The sequence below is a fragment of the Chionomys nivalis genome, chromosome 8 (assembly GCF_950005125.1).
Source record: "Chionomys nivalis chromosome 8, mChiNiv1.1, whole genome shotgun sequence".
In the NCBI taxonomy this organism is placed as follows: Eukaryota; Metazoa; Chordata; class Mammalia; order Rodentia; family Cricetidae; genus Chionomys; species Chionomys nivalis.
In genome coordinates this window covers 43,799,044-43,820,129 of record NC_080093.1, presented here as the reverse complement: position 1 = coordinate 43,820,129, position 21,086 = coordinate 43,799,044, and the positions used below count along the sequence as shown (strand labels likewise).

General features: G+C 33.7%; 2 protein-coding genes across 2 annotated transcripts; one reads left to right on the top strand and one right to left on the bottom strand.

Moving 5' to 3' along the window:
- The first annotated feature begins 10,223 nt into the window (after positions 1-10,223).
- Positions 10,224-11,156, top strand: LOC130879213 (olfactory receptor 5B3-like). Its single transcript, XM_057777485.1, has one exon. It carries the CDS (start codon positions 10,224-10,226, stop codon positions 11,154-11,156), a length of 933 nt encoding a protein of 310 aa, XP_057633468.1.
- A 3,054-nt stretch (positions 11,157-14,210) lies between these two features.
- Positions 14,211-15,155, bottom strand: LOC130879321 (olfactory receptor 5B17-like). Its single transcript, XM_057777661.1, has one exon. It carries the CDS (start codon positions 15,153-15,155, stop codon positions 14,211-14,213), a length of 945 nt encoding a protein of 314 aa, XP_057633644.1.
- Positions 15,156-21,086: the final 5,931 nt, after the last annotated feature.

The window sequence follows — 21,086 nt, the reverse complement described above, 5'->3', positions numbered from 1 at the left end:
CATCCCAGTTCTTTCTCTCACTGTCTGTGCAGTTGGTTCCCTACTTTTGTCTTATCTTCTCTCTCATTCTCTTTTCTTCTTTCTTCTTCTTCCCTTTCTTCTTCCATTTTTCTTTTCTTCCTTCCCTCCCTCTTGCCCTCTTCTCATTTTTTGCCTCTTTAACTAGTACCTATATCTTTTTTCATTGTTTGATGTCAGAACTCCTGTCTGAGCTTGAAGCTATACAGTACCCAGATGTCTTTTTCTTTTCCTAGGATGTTGAATTCAGACTGAATTGACTACATACTTTCTTTATTCCCTTGACTTTATTTAATATGTTAGGGGTTTTTACACATTCCACTCTCACATGAAACCAAACTCATAAATTTGTGTGTTTACATAATGCAGTTTTATTTGTTTCTGCTTCACTTGTAAACACAGAAAATGTTCATCAGCATTTATTGCTGATAATTTAATATTTAACTTGGATATTATGATGTAAATGTTTCATATTACTTGTCTATTGCCATTCTAGTAGTCCTGTTTCAGAAGATTCATAATTATATGACATTGAAAGTTACTTTTGTATATTTTACTGACAAAAGAGTTGTTATGATGTCTCCTATGGATTAGTACTTCTTCTTCTTCTTCTTCTTCTTCTTCTTCTTCTTCTTCTTCTTCTTCTTCTTCTTCTTCTTCTTCTTCTTTTTTTTTTTTTTTTTGGTTTTTTGAGACAGGGTTTCTCTGTGGTTTTGGAGCTTGTCCTGGAACTAGCTCTTGTAGACCAGGCTGGTCTTGAACTCACAGAGATCTGCCTGCCTCTGCCTCCCGAGTTCTGGGATTAAAGGCATGTGCCACCACAGCCCGGCTGGATTAGTACTTCTTGATAATGTCCTTTTATATAGTCAGTATGTTAACATTTTAATTTTTAGAAGGGTAACTTTTCAAAGTATGTACAAACATAATAAAGCTTTAAAAATTAATGTTTTCATATGTTATTAAATATTTTAGACTCCTTACAACAAAGAGAGTAGCAATGTGTACTTTTCTTTCTGAAAGAGCTGGCTATTCCGTTTCTACATTGGTTGAGGTTCATTCTTGCTTCCATATCTCCAGTATTGTTGTTGCTTGTTCTTTTTGGTTACAATTATAACCTTACCTCAGAACCTTTGTTCTTCCCATTGAGAATGTATCTCATTACTTTTAGGCCTTTGCACAAATGTCACTGTGTTATAGAGTACTTCACTCACCTCGTGCCCTGCCCCCTCTTGTCATTCTTAACCATTTTGTCACTTTTCACCAACCATGTACTTGCATTATTAATACCTATTCATCTTTCTCATGTGGAATATAAATTTCATGGGACCAAAATTATTTCTTTCACGTATTTTGTTTGAATATATTTCTACTTTCCCACATATGCACAATTACAAATAGTTTAATACATATTTTGAACCCTTGAGTCATCCATTATAATAGTGAGTCACACATAATGATGTGGGATATCCTTCTGCATATGTGTTGTTTTATTGAATAATAAATAATACTGTTTTTTGGCTAATGGTTTTACTCTTAAAATCTGAGCACACACCCACCCCCACGCACACACCCCCACACCCACACATATGTGTGTGTGGGTGTGTGGAGAGAGAGAGAGAGAGAGAGAGAGAGGAAGGGAGAGAGAGGAAGGGAGAGAGAGAGAATAGGAGTAGGCAGAGTCAAAGAGATGCCATGTAGTTGCCAAAGGAGACAGATCCTGGAACCTTATCAGAACTTTACTGGTAGGCCACAGTCTCTTGGTTTTTATATCAAGCCCTCTAATAAGTTTTACTAAGAATAGAAGTCAAGTTTAGTGGCATATAGCACATAACTTAAATGCCATCTTAAAACGTTATTATGTTAAATATATTATATGAATAATTTATATACATATCCGAAAAACCACACAACGGTGTAATATTTCAATTGAGAGCTAAATACTTTTCTTTATCCCCATGTATTAGTATGTCTTTAAACTCTTCATCAAAGAAGATATTTTTCTGAGTAGAGGTTATTAGAGAACCACAACAGCTCTATGTGCAGAGAATTGTTTGCAGAATGCTCATTCCCAAAAGGGAGACCTGTAATAACCACTCATTTCTTTGGAGAATGTTTATTGGTATATTTTTCATTCCAAGTGGATAACCCCACAAATATAAACATATGGGCAATATTGATTGGCCTCAGATAATAAAATTTTTAAAAGAGAAATTACATGGAAGCTATACGCTTAATACATTAACAAAAAACTACCCAAAGAGACCTAAAAAAAAGATAATACCAAAAGATATGCTATAAAGAAGGGCAAAAATCTCATGTCAAGGCTCAGAACTGCAGACAACTATGGACACAGAGAGGGAAAATTAGCTTCTCCCATGGGTTGAGGCCCATAATTAGTTATTCAATATAAAGTGGTCAGACCTGAAGTCAGATAAATAAAGTCCACACTAAATGGACTCAGAAGGTTATATTAATATATTTATACTTATATGTGTAACAACAATTATAAAAGACACTATCAGTTTTATCAGATGGGGAATTTGTGAGGAGCGGGAGGATGGAGGGGAGAAAGTAATGTAATTTTATGAATTGGTGGAATATCTATGTTATCTAGGGCTTGGGAATGTTGGAGGATGTGGAAGCGACTATGCTCTGACTATATGAAAGCTTGAACGTTTAAGAGTAAATTTCAGTATACAAAATGAGTGACATTTGTTTAAAAACAAGTAGATTCAAGTTTTGTGGGACACCTAGCATTGGGAGCAGGGTTTGTCATTGATGCTTTGTAAGGTTTTTGGGAACCTATTCCATGTACTTCATCACCTTTCCAAGCCTTCAATTGAGGGGAGGAGCTTAGCTACCTCAACTTGATACACGATGTGCTGATGACACCTATGGTAGGCCTGACCCTTTCTGAACAGAAGCAGAGCAGGAGTGGATTGAGGTGGGGCAGGTGAAAATTTAAGGAGAGAATGGGAGGAGAGGGGAAGGGGAAACTAGGATCAGGATATAAAGTAAATAATTAAATTTAGTTAATAAAAACATCCAATTTCAATAAAGCACAGTCATCATAATTTTAGTTTTCATTATATATAATAAATGCTGCTTGGTTTTGGAGACTGATAAATCCTAATTTGCAGGATTTGTCCTTTGTTAGTACCCATGAGGACTCCTGGTTTGTTTGAGTCTAAAAGCCACAGGCAGAGTTCAAGGAGAACTGGGAGTGCAGTCAATGACCAAATGAATATTAAAGAGACCTCTCTTTCTCAGAGAGATTAGTATGAAGACTGACACTAAGTTAGGGTGATTGCACAAATGCCACTCAGTATGGATGCCAGTTTTCCTAAGTAACATAGCTTCTTAAATGGAAGTATAATCTAAAAACGTTTCTTAGTAACTCATGGTTTTCATGTTGGCTTTCACATCAGTCAATTGAAAAATTGTACTGGTTTAAGCATCTTCAACAAAATGACCAGAGTAGATAACTGTTTTTCCAAACAGACTTTAAACATTCATATAATTTATCCAGGAGTTAAAAGGGTATAATATCTCTTATCATTTTCCCTCCTACACATGACATAAGCAGTAACAAGGCACAGTATATTCTCTAGTTTGGCAAAAATTTAAGAAGTAACATTCATGATGTGATGGTCTATATATCTTATGAAAAAGCACCTTAGAGTTCAAAGCAAACATTTATTTCTCAGATTTTAGAAGCTTGGGCATCCAAATTAATTTTTCCAACAGTTATGTTATGATTTCTTCCTTGTTGAACATCTTTTTGATGTATTTCCACATAATGGAAAGGAAATATACAAAATCTGTAAAGTTCTCATAAGGGAGAATTCTGAGTCCTTTGAATGTTGTAGAAAGAAGGACATAAAAAGGCTTGCATGGCTTCCTAAAAGCCCATGTTAACTGATCCATGATGAAGTGGAAAGGGATTCATTGTCTCCTATGAGAATGACACACACTGCCTACCACACTAAGGGCAGCTTCATTTACTATGCATCTCCCCTGAAAACCTCATTTATTAATGAATTCACCTTGAGTCTTAGGCTACAACACATGAGTTCTAAGCTGATATATGATTACAAAACTTAGCACAAATTTCTTTATACACTACATTTTATTTACATGCTTTATTTGTAGTGTCCAATGATTATGTATTATGGTTGATTATTTCCAAATAACATTTTGTTTTGCCATACTCTCTTACCTGATGAATTCATTAATGCTTGGTATGCTTTAGAATGCCACGACCAAAAACACCAGAAACAATCTGGAATGAGTTCATCTCTAGAAATATGATCCTTAAATCACAATCTCAAAGTGAAATTCTGGTTACATAGGGATATGAACACAAACAAAACCAATGGGATCTTTATTCATTTGCTGTAAATAGTTGGCTTTTCTGGCTATGGTGTATGAAAATTTCACATGTGTGATTTAGCCACAGAATGCTCCAGATTGAGGAATGTCAATGTTGTTGAAAACTGAAGAACTACAAAGAAACTTCAGTAGTAACCAAACCAGAAACTAGCTCCTCTTTCACCACTTTATACTCTTTGGTTATGAACAATATCTCTATGTATTTTATTGACACTAACAGGATAATAATAATGACTTATCTATTATTTGAACTACATAGAAAAATTTTCAAACTAAATATATGGTATTACTTGGCTTTAAATTGATCTTTATAGTTATTTTCACCAAAATTCTTAAATCATATTTTAATTTTTATTTTAAACTCATTTTGTTTTTCAAAGATTATTTTAGTATTTTAATTAAGTATTTGCTCACATTTATATATTGTTATGTGAGTTACATAAAGGTCAGGTGCCTATAGAGACCAAAGTCATCAGATTCCCCAACAGGTAGAGTTACAGGAAGTTTTCTGCCTCCTACATGGGTGCTGGGAAAAAAATCTTTGGTCCTCTGCAAAAGCAATATATACTCTTAATTACTGAGCATTCTCTCTAGCCTTCTGAATTTTGATCTTTAAATGATAAATAATACTTAATCATATTCAAAATGCACAGTACATGTATTTGAGATGCTTTTGAGACTCTTCATTTAGACTAATGAACTAGATTACTCAGAGGGTTATTAATGACAATGGAATATGGAAGTGATGACCCAGGAAGAAAAGTTGAGAGCCGTTTGGAGATGTCGGAGGGTGATAGTGGTAGAACATTTTTGTAGAAACAAGGACTATCTTTAAAGGTTCATTATATCGCTGTTTTAAACATTTTTACTTGTCAGTTCTATTAAAAGACTAAGTTTTGGTCTTGAGCTATGTTTGAGTTTTTTTACAATTTATATAAGAAAATCTCAGATATATTGGTCTAGATATTGTGTAGAAGATATCCAATGCACACTACACAAAAATAGACACCACAGTGTGAACTCTACTATTTAGATGATAAGCGTCAATTGAAATACCTCTAAAAGACACATAGCAAGTACTTTGAACATAAGTGCACAATGAGAATAACCATTTACTAAGTTTTTAAATAATGTTTAATTCATAATATGATCATTTTGTATACTGATATGATGTATCTTGAGCTTGTCTGTCCACCACCCCCTCCCACGTAGCCCATTATCCCTCAACTGTTCTCCCAAGCGTATGACTTCCTCATTTCACTGTCATCACTAACCCTCTGGGTCTAATCAGAAGCACTTTCCGTAGGCGTATGGGTAACCATGGTTCTAATTGCTTTTTTCCTAGAAAGGAGACTGAGAGCTACAGGTATTCCCACAAAGGAAATCTATTCTCTAGGGCTGCCCAAATCTACATAGATTTTCCTTTTCTTCATGCATTAGCTTCCTAAATAACATGCTTAATGTCATGTTTCAGAAAAGTTTATTTGTGCATTTGAATTGTATTCACTGTTATCTCTTTTTGGCCACTTCTTGAATGAAGATTCTCTGTCAGTATTCATGCATGACTGAGGAAAAAAAACTAAAAGGTAAAAGCAATATCAACAGACTTTTAATCGATATGATGTCATGTATACCTGCCATCTTAGTTATAAATGACAATCAAGTAAGATATACAGTCTTCACATTTTTGTTTTGTAAGTAAGGCAAGTATGTGGCCCTTCTTTGAAAAGGGAAGAATTTATAGAGTTTTAGAAGTTGATGCATTTTACTGTTATTTCCTCTGTTTTTAAAGATTTCAGAGAACACAAAAGTGTTTGATCACTGCCGAGAAAGAACTGTGTAACCAATATTCTGTAGCTGACTTGATTATCTCACGTTCATTGTTGGATTCATTGTTCTTTCTTCCAAAGAACTGAAGGGCTAATATATTATATTACATAAACAATGTCAGTGAGATTTAAAGTCCATGAAAAAGGAGTTGTGTAGCACCACGTACTGTGAATTATGTTGAAGGTGAAGGTAATGATGGAAACAGTTTCTTAAAACAAAAACTAGAGTTGGTTATGGTATAAATATAAAAAGTTGCATTTTATGTAATTTAAGTATTTTCTTAGCACATTATGTGCATGAACCTTGCAAGAACCATAACATTCTGAATAGTTATGATTTTGATTTCCTATTTATGTTACTATTATTTCAGATAAAGAAACAAGCACAAAAAACAAAAGCATAAGCTAATATCTTTTAACTTTTAAAAATACTCTGAACAGTTCACTATACACATTTTAACGGTTTTCCTACAATCACAAACAGGTAATTATTACACTAACTGATTGTGGAAATAATGGGTTTAATGCAGATATGAGTCTTAAAATAACTTGAATATTTTTCAAAATGAAGAAATAACTTTATAAAAGCTGATGATTTATTAAACTTTCTGTTTCTTCAATAAACTGCATAAAATAATAGTAATAAAATCTATTTATACATTCTTGTACAAATCCCTTATTAGTTGCAGATTATAGTATTTTCTGAAAGTCATCTCATATAGTGGGTTTGCCACTTAAAATTTCTGGAATTTTATGAGATTTGTGGTAGGGGATACACATTTGTTTAAGTCAGATATCCTTTCACGGCTTCAGATCAAGCAAAAAAAATGCCCCTTTGCAGGCATTCTGAAGGCTGAGGCAAGAAGATAGCTTCATCATAGGAATCAAAAACCAACCTAGGTATCAAAATAAGCTTAGTATCCAAGGAAAACAAAACAAATATGGAAGCTGAAATGTTGTTACATGACAGCCACATCATATCAAATGATTTTACAAAACAGAAGGTATTAGTAAGGTATGTGTGAGACAAAGATGGCCCACAAATGACCAATTTTATTTTCGTCTTGGTGACTTTGGTATTGTGTGACCGGATGAAGGAAAGAATGAGATGATGAAATATAGATTTTCTTCAAATGAAAATATGCCTTTCAATGAAGAATTCAAGAAACACTGGGTCTGGGATAATTGTAGAGTCAGCAAGCAGTGTTTACAGAGGAAGCAGAAACACACTGGATAGCATAGGCACTCAGTGGTGCTATTGCAGAAGAAAAGGCAACATGAGGAAAGACAGATCAATATCACCTGCAGTGAAGTCCTCATTTCCAACGTCTATGTAAATCAAATCTGAAACAAACAAACAAAAAAAAAAACCCAGAAGATCACGCTCCTGTCCAAGCATATTAACTTATAATAACAATAATAGTTAGAAAGCTAACTTTCCCTGTATGTAATAACATGAACATTTTACTGTCTGTTGGCTTCTTATAATAGTACTTCAAGACGATGTGATTACACTGTTTAATTTTCAGTGGTCAGGGAAGGTAGTAAGGACCAATGGATCCTATATGGTGAATGGAACAAAGCTCTGTGTGTACTGTAGTTGATGATTATATGCCTCCAGATTTCAGAACAGAACTGCATCAAGTTGATATTGCTGCCTTCACCTAAATTATCCCATCATATCTACTGCACAAAGAGATACGCTAATCTCTTACCTAGATATCCAGTATTGTCTGTTCAACTCTTTTTTAACTTTAGTAAAATACTTTAGAAATAAAATCATAAGGATGTTTGAGGATAAAGTTATTAGAGTTTGAGAGAAGCACAGGTAAGCTTCAAATCTAGCAACTGTTGATAAGAGGGAGATGGGGAAAAGGGAGAGAGAAAATCATATTTTGGGGGCTATTTCCATGAAATGTGCTTTGTTCAGCAATGGTGATTTTAGGCAGCTGCGTGGAGGAATATGAGGAAGGATTCAAATAAAAAACTAAAAATACCTGACTTTCTGAAAAGATATGCTTAAGACAGTTTTCAAAACATAGATAGAGGAGAAAGGGGGGAAATGAACTTTGTGACAAGCCAAGTACTTGTTTTAGATTGCACCCTATTTCTGGCCTTTGTGTCCCAGGACAAAAGACTGTACCAGGAATGTATACTTTGAAATAGAATCATTGCTCTGTAACTCAAGTAATGCTGTGCTCTTGCCAAGGCAGCCGTGTAATTATATTTAATGTTATCTTCAATTTAAATTCTGATTACACTCTGAAACTTGGTCATCAGCAAGAGTTAAATAAAGTCATAGACTCAAACACAGACTAGCATTTAAAACTTTAGTAATATGTATAAATTACTAAATTTATTGTGTTCCATAATTTAAATGAAAACAATAATCACCAAGTTTTAATATCATTGAGGTTATTCACAAAGTGGTCACCTAAAATGTTTTTCTAGAGCAATCCTTGAAAAGTTACCAACATAGAAAGACAGATTTAAGGAACTCAGAGGTAAATTGGGAGATCATCCACACACTGTTCTTTTATATTATTATTAAAGAACCTACATCTATTAATGACTGTATAGACTACAAAATTTTAAAGTTGGGAAAGACTCCATTAATAATGTTTAAAATCTAGCACATATAACGAATGGAAGACTTAAAGTCTAGGGTTCTATTAAAGATGACAGGATGAGCTAAAGGGGTCCTAAAAATCTGAGGGTAAAGAAGTCTACTCACAACGGGAATCATGTATCCATGTTTCTTTCTCTATTCGATCCATCATTTCTCAGCTTTCCTTGTACTATACTGTCTTGTTCTTATCCTTACAAATGTTCCCAATCATATATATTCTTAAAACTAGAAATTTCTCAGGGCTAGCAAGTTCCAGGGACAGAATTCTTTTGTCCTACAGAAGATCAGATAAGGGTTTTTCAGAGAAAGAGAGAGAGATTTGTGAAATTAAATCATCAGGAGATTTTAGAGGGGAAGGTTAGTGCACTACACTACATTTTTAGACGGTTAGTGAAGAGCTAAGGAGTTTATTTTCAGTGAAATTAGGAATAGGGCACGGATTGTTTAAATCAAAGTGCTGCTTCTTTTCTCCCAGAATGCATAGAGGCTACCTGGTAACTAGGCAACCTATGTAAACAGTCGGGGGGAACGCTGATGGCTCTTGACCAGTTAGTACACACTCCAGAAGCTTCAGTTTCTATGGCCCTAGGTCTGGAGTTTTGTTCTAGGCGTTAGAAACAAAAAAGGGACCCAAGACTCTCTTATCAGCTCTTCTGCTCGTGAGTAACAGGAGTATGTGACCCAGGTCTCTTCTGCTGTCCTTGAAAGTAAAACACAAGCAGTAAATTTCCTGACATAAAATCAGTAAACCGAGGTAAAAGTGAGCTTAAGGAGCTAAGAATCTTTTAAGGGATGTAAAACCAGTGCAGCATCTTGGGCAAGTAGTAATTCTATGCCCTTGGATATCTGTGAATATTTTAAATGGGATGCTCTGACCAAATGCCTGCTGATAAAAATAATAGCGGGAAGGCAGATCTCTGTGCTTACCTAGCATAGAGGAACAAGGCCTGGCAGTAGGACACTGTTCTGAAATCTAGAATTAATCCTCAAATATGCAACAGAAAGGGAATTAGTTACAGCAGTGGTCTATAAAAAAAGTCAGCCACTTTATTCACAAAGCAGTTATGCCCCAAACCTTGCACTTTGGTTTAAAAGCCTTTACCAAATCCCTTGACTTTGATAAGTCACTACTGAAAAGATGGCTGAGCAATTACTGTATAATGTTGCAGTAGTAGCATATAACCCTCTGTCTAATTACCACATAGATTTGATTTGGAAAAAGATTCATTTTCCCAGACAATGTCAAGGCACAGGCGGTTTCTTCACAAATGCATGTGTCCTCACTTATGCTTCTGTATTTTTACTCAACTTCTTCATCATCATGTTCCTCTTTTTCCATGGCTATGGATTGAAAGATGACACCGATGCAGAATGGAACAGAAGTGACACACTTTCTCCTGCTGGGACTCACTGATGAACCAGAGCTACAGATTCCCCTTTTCATCACCTTCTTCCTCATCTACACCATCACTCTGGTGGGCAACCTGGGGATGATCCTCCTGATTGTCCTGGACTCTCGACTCCACACTCCTATGTACTTTTTCTTGGGCAATCTCTCCTTTGTTGATTTTTGTTACTCCTCAGCTGTCACGCCCACAGTCATGACTGGGCTCCTTGTAGGAGACAAAGTCATTTCCTACAATGACTGTGCTGCGCAGATGTTCTTTTTTGTAGCCTTTGCTACTGTTGAGAATTACCTGCTGGCCTCAATGGCCTATGATCGCTATGCAGCGGTGTGTAAGCCACTATACTATGCTACCACTATGACTACAAGTGTGTATGTTTGTCTTTCTATAGGTTCATATTTCTGTGGTTTTCTGAATGCCTCCATCCACATTGGGGACACTTTCAGTCTTTCTTTCTGTGGGGCCTATGTGGTCCATCACTTTTTTTGTGATATTCCAGCAGTCATGGTTCTCTCTTGCTCTGACAGATATGTGAGTGAGCTGGTTCTCGTTTATGTTGTGAGTTTCAATATCTTTTTTGCTCTCTTGGTTATCTGGATATCCTACATGTTCATTTTCATCACTATCCTGAAGATGCAGTCAAGTGCTGGATACCGAAAGGCTCTATCCACCTGTGCCTCCCACTTCACTGCAGTCTCTATCTTCTATGGGACTATCATATTCATGTACCTGCAGCCCAGCTCCAGCCACTCCATGGATACTGACAAAATCGCATCTGTGTTTTACACCATGGTCATTCCTATGCTGAACCCTCTGGTCTACAGCTTGAGGAACAAGGAAGTCAAGAGTGCCTTTACAAAAATTTTGCTGATAGCAAAATAGTTTATAATGATTTATTTTTAAATTTCTAAGATAAATAATGCTTCTCATTTTGACCATATGCAATTAAATTTCTGAATAGATTCTTGTATTTCTGCAACTCCATTGTATAGGGAAATAAAGACATTGTATTCATGATCATAGGTATGGGAAGATATTTATGTAGTTTTAATGGAGTTTATGTGTAATCTCATTGTCAACAAAATGTTGATAATATTTTAAAAATCAACTGTAACCATGAATCTATATATTTGGACAGCTCTGAAAGAAGCTTCATATACAGTTTGATATGATGACACTTTTTTAACATTTTCTGGCATTTCAATGACAATTTTGAATATTGCTTTAATTATTCACTGATGACTTGTAGAGTTTGTTTTTTTTTCTAACAAGAGTTGCATGTTACCTGTGCAGTATAAATTCCTAGCACATATCATAGAATAGAGCTGTGATTTTACATGCATGGTTTGTTTAAACTAGTGATCAATCACACTGTTTCAACCTGATTCTCAAAGATTGAAATTAGTTACTTTTAAATAAATTCTCACTGTGTGTACAGAGTGAGTGTTTTAGAAAGTAAGAGATAGCACAAAATAAAACAAATGGAACTAGGATAAAATAAACCATAAGATGGAAGAGAGTCTAAGAAATGGAATACAAAACAGATATACAGTCAGAGAAACAATGATTCACACAATTAGGAATCCCACAAAAGACAAAATTAGAATCCATAATGTATATGAAAATGATTGAAAAGTTAAATAAATAATATAAATACATTTAAAAATTTGAAAATTAAATAAAAATAAAAAGAGAGACGGAACTGACAGGACAGTACAAGATAAGAAACCTACAGAGATGCCTTTAGTTTATTTTATGTTGGCCATCTACTGCTGAGCATGTGACCTTCACTATATAATAATTTCTTTCCAAAATATTATTCACTTGAGGAAAACATAAATTTTCATTTGGAAGTGGTTATCCATCGGAACTAAATTCTGGGTTATGGATGGTGGCATGTGCCTACTTCTTTTAGTTCTAGAACTCCATACGGTTTACACATATGTAGGCCTATATATGCTGCCTCAGTCTCTATGAATTCATGTATGAATAGATTTTTATGTACCTCCCTTATGAAAGCACAGACCATAGCTTAGGCTTGTTTATAACTAGTTCTTAAAACTTAAACTCATTTTCTTAGTTTACTTTTTTCTGTGGCTTTAGTATATGTATATGTATGTGTGTGTTCTATATCCAATAATGTATAAAATATACACTGTATATATATAAATCTGGAGAAAATTTACTATATACCTTATATCCACATGTTTACTAATAAAGCAGAGTCTTCCTCAACTGCTATTTTGTGTTTTGATTTTTGCCACTAAGACTGAAGATAGGGTTGTGCAAACACTAGACAGATGTTCTATCATAATCTCATCATGAGCCCAAGAATTAATTTAATTATCAGTATAATGACTTTTAAAATAAAAATTTATTCATAACTTTATGGGTGAAGCAAATATAAAATCTTGTAGGATTTCAAGAAACGCATGGTGAATTTAACATTAGATATGAATCACAAATTCTATATAAATATCACTCTAGCACAATATATATTTGCTTACTGTTTTACTTGAAATGAGTTTTATGTAACGGTGGCATAGATAGCACAAATTAACATGAAATTCATTGATCATTTTATCAACTAAACTAGAAATTGAAGATTATTAGAAAAGCAGTTGAAATCAGAATCATTCTGGGATTACTTATGTACTAGTATTGGAATCACAGACAAACCTACCAAATCAATATAATACGGCAGTGATAGTCAAAGAAGAGAGAGAGAAGTATGCAAATGTTTTATATTATTTTTGCAAATTTAATGTTTTCCAATATGAGTATATTAATGTACTCATTTTATAGTACATTGAAAAATGTGGGATATTAAAAATATGTCACTTTTACTATAAAACTGGGCATAAAGAAATATTTTTACTATATTTCCATATTTATACTAATATTAAAATAAAACTCACATGATATTTAATCATAGTTTTATCGATCCTCAATTGACATGACTTATTTTCTAGAATTTCCACAATTAATTTATTAATGTAGGAAGTATTTGAGTATCTATGTGAAAGACAATATATGGAGTACTGAAGATAGAACTCTGAACAAATCATAGCTTGCTTCTGTCACAGTTTAAGAAGAATTTTGAATTCATGAACAAAAATTACAATGATTATGTATCGATTGGTGTTATGAAAGGTACATCAGGCAAAGTATGTACTTGCATTTTGAATATCATGTAGAAGTTTATTGATGCCTCAAAGATCTGTTTCTGAAAAGATATTGTTTAATTAGCAAACTAAAGATGATGAGGGATTTAGTTTGTGCAAATTAACTGTAGATGGTAAGATTCTAAGACAGAGGCATGCTAGAGTTGTCTATGCGTACAAAGGATTTAATGTGAATGAAATGCGTAGGATGCATATCAATGTTAACAGATTTTCTACATAAACTGCCATTAAAATAATGGTACTAGTCATTTCAAAATTCCAGATAATAAAGCTATTGTTATTTTTAATGGAGTTCCATTGTTTTTGTTTTAGTAAATGTGAGAAGAGAATAATTACAAGGTTAAGGATAAAATAACTCAGATTTCACCCTTTTCAAATACTTCAAAATTTTATCATGTATTTTATTACCAAATAACTCAATAGTATATTAAATATTTCCTATTTGTCTAATTTTGACATCTATTGCACGTTCTATGAATAAGTGTGGATTTCATAAAATATAATTTATATATAAACCATGATGTATTTTTAGTCTTATGTCTTTATTATTTTATAAGCTTTATTATAAAACACTTGCCAATGCATGTAAACATCATACACCAAATTCAACCAGACTCAAAGTCTATGTGCTTATATATTTATCAATTATAAGACATAGTGAGATTATTAGGTATGCTTCTATCTTTTAAGTTTTCCACATGATCATTAATATTTAAGTAATCAAAGGCTATTAATGATTAATCAATGTGCATCAGTAAGGTACTAAACCTAAACATAGCTTTGACCTTTGAACAACTCTCTTAACCGCATTTTTAACTTCTTTGTTCCTCAAGCTGTAGACCATAGGATTCAGCATGGGAATAACCATCGTATAAAACACAGAGACAAATTTATCTGTGTCCATAGAATGGCTGGAACTTGGCTTTAAGTACATTATGGTGACAGTCCCATAAAATGTGAAAACTGCAATGAGGTGAGAAGCACATGTAGAAAAAGCCTTCTGGTATCCATCACCTGACTGCATCTTCAAAATATTCACAAATATGAGTAGGTAGGAAATCATGATAACAAGAAGAGCAAACATGATGTGAAAACTAGACATAAGAATAAGAATCATCTCATTCATACGTTTATCAGAGCAACCTAGAACCCTCACTGCTGGAATATCACAGAAAAAGTGATTAATTACATTGTATACACAAAAATGGAGGGAGAATGTGTCTCCGGTTTGTATAGAAGCATTCAAAATGCCAAAGGTATAAGAGCCAATAGCGAGGCAAATACATACACGTTTTGTCATAGTGGTAGTATAATGTAAGGGTTTACACACTGCAGCATAACGATCATAGGCCATTGAAGCTAAAATGTAGCTATCAACTGTGGCAAAGAACACAAAGAAGAACATCTGAACAGCACAGGCATTGTAGGAAATTACATTGTTTCCTGTAAGGAGTCCAGTGATGACCTTTGGCGTGACTGTTGAGGAAGAACCAAAGTCTACCAAGGACAGATTACTGAGGAAGAAGTACATGGGGGTATGGAGATGATCATCTAGCAAAATGAGAAGGATCATTGCAAGGTTCCCAACCAAAGTTGTGATATAGATGAATGTGAACATCATAAAGAGAAAAATGTGAAACCCCGGAGCTTTGGTTAATCCCAGGAGGATGAATTCATTCACTTCTGTGTTGTTCATGGCTGTTTTTTCTGGATCCACAGAATGTTCTTTGAAATGGACAAAAATAAAAACAAAGGCTCAAATGCCTAGAAAATTATATGCAGAGATACACTTAGTGTCTTCAATACTGTGAAGCTGGTTAGATATAATTTCCATATCTATATGAACCTATAGCATCAAGAAGGTTGTGGAATCATAGATGTTTATATAGGCATTCACAGAGAGTACAGAATGGCAAACAAGTTAAGCAGTAACTTTTAGGATGTTCTATTTATGAATTTAGATGCCTTTAAGTTCAAGCAGTTCATATTCAGTTATTGCATTTGATTTACACAGATAAATGCTTAAATTAAATTATAGCATAATTTACAAATATCGGAATAGTACATTTATTAAAATAATCATGTCATCACAGTTCAGTTCAACCTACAAAGATGATTCTTTAAAGAAGATATACTGTCAAATATAAAATGTGTATGATAGGGAAAAGTTTTAAATATTTAATTATTACCTTTTTATTTACTTCTAGAGATATTGGTTTGCATCCAACTTCTCTATCCATAAGTAATTTATAGATTGCATTGGGTCTATCTAGGTGATTCTTGGAAGGTTTAAATAAGATAACGAATGAGAATGGGTTGATAAGTAATAATTGTATAATTAGTATTAGAATAGGGATGATGATTTTTTTCTGGGTAGGAGAGGTAAGATCCTAAGGCTTCAAGATCTAGGTGAATTTTGAAAACAGGCAGCATTGCATCATGATTTTCCATTACCCACATGCTATATCCTCTCATCTCTCCTCTTTTTCTAGTATTTTGGTAATATTCCTTCATCTCCAATATAGGTGAGCATGTTAGTCATTCTTGTGAACAATGAAAACCCAAGTTATCTTGAACTAATTCATTATTTGAATTTATATTTTAGCTTGTGTTCAAAGATTCCCTTTGAACACTGTCCTTCATTCTTCTTCTCTTGTCCCAGCTGCACTATATTCCACATATCTGACCTTAAATTATTTATTTTTGTCAATATCTCACCCACAGAATAGCTTAAAGTAAGAAAGTTTTCTGATTAAATATGTGTTGTGATATATGATGTATGCTGTTTCATTGTTCCCATATAGACTATCCAGAACACTCTCAACTACATAGTCAGGTAAAGGCAAAAAGACACAAGTACCTGGGCTTAGAGTGTGGACTTTTGGAGAGCCATTTGTCAAGTTATTAAAACAATAAGACAAGTATGAAAAAATATATTAGAAAATTGTGTGTATATTTAGATGATTGATATAGAGAAATCACATCACTCCAATTTATAGTTATATTAGTGTTATATAAATATTGATTTTTACATAGTGAAGATTTATTTTACTTAAAAATTAGATTATAATATAGCTAAAACATTTCTCTTTCCCTTTCCTCCCTCCAAACTATCTCAGATTACCCTCTCCTTTCTTGTTCAAATTCAGGGCTTGAAGAATGTTGTATATATACAAGTTTATCAAAATAAGGAAGGAAAGTTACTGTATATGAACATATACATGTAAAAGTATGAGACATATTCAAATAAATGTTGATATATGAACTAATCTATATTTGTATGAGTTTATGCATGTATTTATATTTATGTATGTATGTATGTATATATATATGTATGTATGTATATTACAGTTCAGAAAATTAAGGAAATGGGTCCTCTTAACAGTGTACATGTAGAATAAAATTTATTAAAAATATCAAATCTACCTATAATTATTTTAGTTTAAAAATCATTGGACTTTGTGAATTTCTAAAATTAGCAAAAAAAAAAAAAAGACTCAGAAGAATGAAATTGTGGAAATCTGAAACCAAAAATTAAATAAGGGCCTCTATGTGCTAATGATGATCCTCTAGAATTTTAATACTTGCCATTCACCCTGACTGGGGAAGCTTCAATAAAATCAGGAATCTATCAACAACCCAATGACAGCATCATCCAATTTCGGTTTTACCTTATTATTTTAAGAAGAGAAGGTTTGTCATTCCATAAATATCGCTGCATCTCAGGAACTGTTATAATTTTCATTTTGAAATTCTGTGACTATTGTAATCTTTCAGGAAAAATATATAGATCAATCATTCATATCAGTCGTCAAAATTCTGCAAACAATCTAGGTGATCCAGTTTTTCCATGTCAATTAAAATTTTGCTGCTTTCTCACTGAACATAATATTTTATTTCTCAAACATTAAGGATAATACAACACTGAATTGTGATTCAATATACAAACATTTTTAGAGAAATTGTCTCTCAAAAATTATTTCAGTAAAATTTGTAAGACTTCTGAGACATAAAAACACATTGATGGTATTAGTAACAAGAACTTAGTCTGCTTTGCTTTATGTATAGCATTTACCATATATATTTTCAATATTATTAGAAGTTATTTTCTTTGATTAGTCAGGTTTTCTTCACAATGGGAAAATAAATAAAGTTATTTTCCCCAATAATTTATAAAATATAGCTGTTGAAATCTATCTAACAGAGTAATAAATTTTACAATTTAATATATCACTATCTTATGATAATGTGTCAGTATAATTGATACCTTGGTAGTTTCCTCTGGCCATTGTTGAAGACTCACCATAAAAACTCAGAATGAAAGATGTTTGTGTGGACAAAATATTAACAATCACTTAAATACAAAAGGATTCTGCTTCATCTATGGCCCGGTTGAGGTAATGTAATATAGAATCAAGATGGAATTACAAACCTTAGTATGTAGGAATCTTGAGAAAATTGCGTCTTGGAGTTCTCCAGGGAAACTGTTCCCTTTGAGGGCAATCATTTCTCTTGTCACATTTCATTCATTAAGATACATTTCAACTGCACAAAAATCTTGTTTATAATGTCCAAAGCATATAGAAAATTCTTGATAATGCTTCCATTCTATCTCTCCTCTTTTTTGTTAAACTATCACACACACACACATGTGTGTGTGTGTAAAATAAGTTTAATACATTTACAGTTGTTGGAAATGCTTATTTTCTTTCTCATTTGAAGAATTTCATACATGTGTACCGGAAAATTTTATATCTGCATAACTATTCTCCAAATCATGCTCCAACTTTTCACAATACTTCCTCAATACACACTCTCCAAACTCCTTTATCTTTAATTTTTTTAATAACCCACTAAATTCGCTGAGGTAGATGTATGGGTGTAGACTATATACTAGAGAATGGGAAATACATCACATTCTCAAAAAATAATGATTCTCTCTCCTACAACACTATTAGTTTCCAATAGCTCCTGATTAAGGGTATATCATCTAACAAAATTGGCTTTGTATAGGTTTTGTGCAGGTAGTCACAGCTTCTGAGTTTATGATTATATTAACCATGACTATCCAGAAAATATCATTTTACAGCGCTCCTTCCCATCATCTAGTTCTTACATTTTTATAGTTCCTCTTCAACAGTATACACTGAAACTATGTAATGGCGTTAAGATTAATATAGATGCTTTATTGGGCACAAAAACTCAGTTGCTTATTATATCACTTTGTTGAAGCATACATATCTGTATTGACTCTTCTTGTTCATTGAAATCAGAACTCTCTCTGAGAGATTTTTTTACTTAGACTTTTTCCTTTTCTTTTTTTTCCCTCAATTTCCTTTCTTGAATTCTGGTAACTAAATATGTACTACTAAAAAGTTTAGATGACTAGTAATCACTATTTCTTAGTTCTTTTATCAAATAAAATTCAAGAAACAGAGCAAATGTAACATTCTTTACTATCAGTTAATGTCACTATGTTGCATTTTCTATGAGCTATGAGGTTACTACTATGATTAAGCCTCAGGTGTTCACATAGATAAGTCACTCCTTAGTGAAATCCTTTATTTCCATTCGATTCCTTCCTTAATGCCTTTCTCTTTCATTATTTCTGCTATCAACTCCCAAGTAAGTACAGGAACTTGAATCACTGATTTTGGATTTACATCTAGTGATGGAGGTGGGTCTTGTATTAATCTGTTGTTTTCATTGGTTAATTAATAAAGAAACTGCCTAGGCCCATTTGATAGGCCAACCCTTAGGTGGATGGAGTAAACAGAAGAGAATGCTGGGAGAAAAAAGCTGAGTCAGGAGTCATCATAATTCTCCCACCGGACACAGATGCAGATTAAGATCTTCCTGGTAAGCCAGCTCGTGGTGCTACACAAAATATTAGAAATGGGTTAAATCAATATGTAAAAGCTAGCCAATAAGAGGCTGGAACTAATGGGCCAGTCAGTGATTAAAAGAATACAGTTTCCGTGTAATTATTTTGGGACATAAGCCATGCGGGCGGCCGGGTGCCGGGGACACAGCCCCGCCGCTCATATTACAACAATCTAGGATCCATACCTAATTTTTATGACAAAATCTAAGGCCTCTTGAATCATTTCCCATCTGATTAAATTTATCAAAGAAAGAAGGATGTTTCTTTTCTCAAAGGAAGTAGGTGGAATTCCTGAGGTTGATAGCAGAAGTTGTCTTCTGACTTCCAAACAAAGTAACACGTGAACCCACCCCCATCCCACTCCTGAAAAGAGTATGCACATTCATGGGGGCATACAAATAGGTGTGATCTCATTCCTGATTGAAGACATACTGGTAGTTAACATCAGTGGATGGCAAAAGGAGAATCATTTCTTTGTGGGGGGTATAACATAGTGTACAATGCTCATGATCTGGTCCATGTCTCTGCACTCAAATACAAAGGAGTTAAACTGACTAAATTTCAAAGACAGTAAGAGGACATGTTGGAGTGTTTGGGGAAAGTTTGGAGAGAGGAAGTGTGGGATTTATATATTAATTTATTGCGTACTTATGGAAAATGCCTAACCTTAGCCCTAACATTTTCCTCCCCATTTCATCCTTGTTAAAACTTTTATTCCCTTCTTTTTAAAAATAAATCACTAAGTATTGACATCCATTTAGCACTTTTTTCACAAATGCTACATTGAATCTTGGGAAGAGTATATTGGCCAGTAAAGACAATACTGCAATAGAAAACAGGAAAATGCTTTGAAGGTAAACCCTAGGACAAACACAAATGGATAACTGTTCTTGACTACATTAACAAAATAAAGAAAATTCTACCATGGAATTTCAAATCAGTGGTAATTATGTAAAATGAAATATATCCACATCATTTTTTATTTGAGATTATAATATCATTATATGATTTCTCTTTGCTTTATTTCATTTAATCCCTCCCATTTAGTCCTTGTTATCTTTCAAATTCATGGCCAATGTTTCATTTATTGTAGCTACATGCATATGATATATTCCAAAATATTATCTTTTCTCTTTAATTTTCTTGTATATATGTTTTTATGGCTGGCAACTTGGTATTGTATGGCTAGTTGTGTGCTGTTCCCTGAACAAGACCATTTACACAACTCTCAGCATTCCTTAGGTGTCCATAGTTCTTGCATTGGTTTGAGACCTCATGGTCTTTGCCTAATTCATATTGCTATGCTATTGCTGTTTTCCTTGTTCATATTTATGCAGTCATGGTGAGACTTTCTGAGTATAGTTTCTGATTTTAACGAGAAGAAAGTACTTACTCCTACTAATCAACTGTAAGCATAGTCCAAAATAAGATCATGTAAGCAAAGAGAAATATAGTATATTTTTAAATAACTAAAAAATGAAACTTTGGCTATTACAAACAATGCTGCTATGAACATAGTTGAACAGATACTTTTGTCATTTGATGTGGCATCTCTTGGGTATATTCCCAATAGTGGTATTACTGGATCTTGGGGTAGGTTGATGCCAAATTTCCTGAGAAATCGCCACACTGATTTCCAAAGTGGTTGCACAAGTTTGCATTCCCACCAGCAATGAATGAGTGTGCCTCTTTCTCCACAACCTCTCCAGCAAAGGCTATCATTGGTGTTCTTGATTTTAGCCA

Excerpts from the sequence above, each read along its gene's own strand:
- LOC130879213 (XM_057777485.1), top strand. The coding sequence starts at position 10,224 with ATGACACCGATGCAGAATGGAACAGAAGTGACACACTTTCTCCTGCTG.
- LOC130879321 (XM_057777661.1), bottom strand. The coding sequence starts at position 15,155 with ATGAACAACACAGAAGTGAATGAATTCATCCTCCTGGGATTAACCAAA.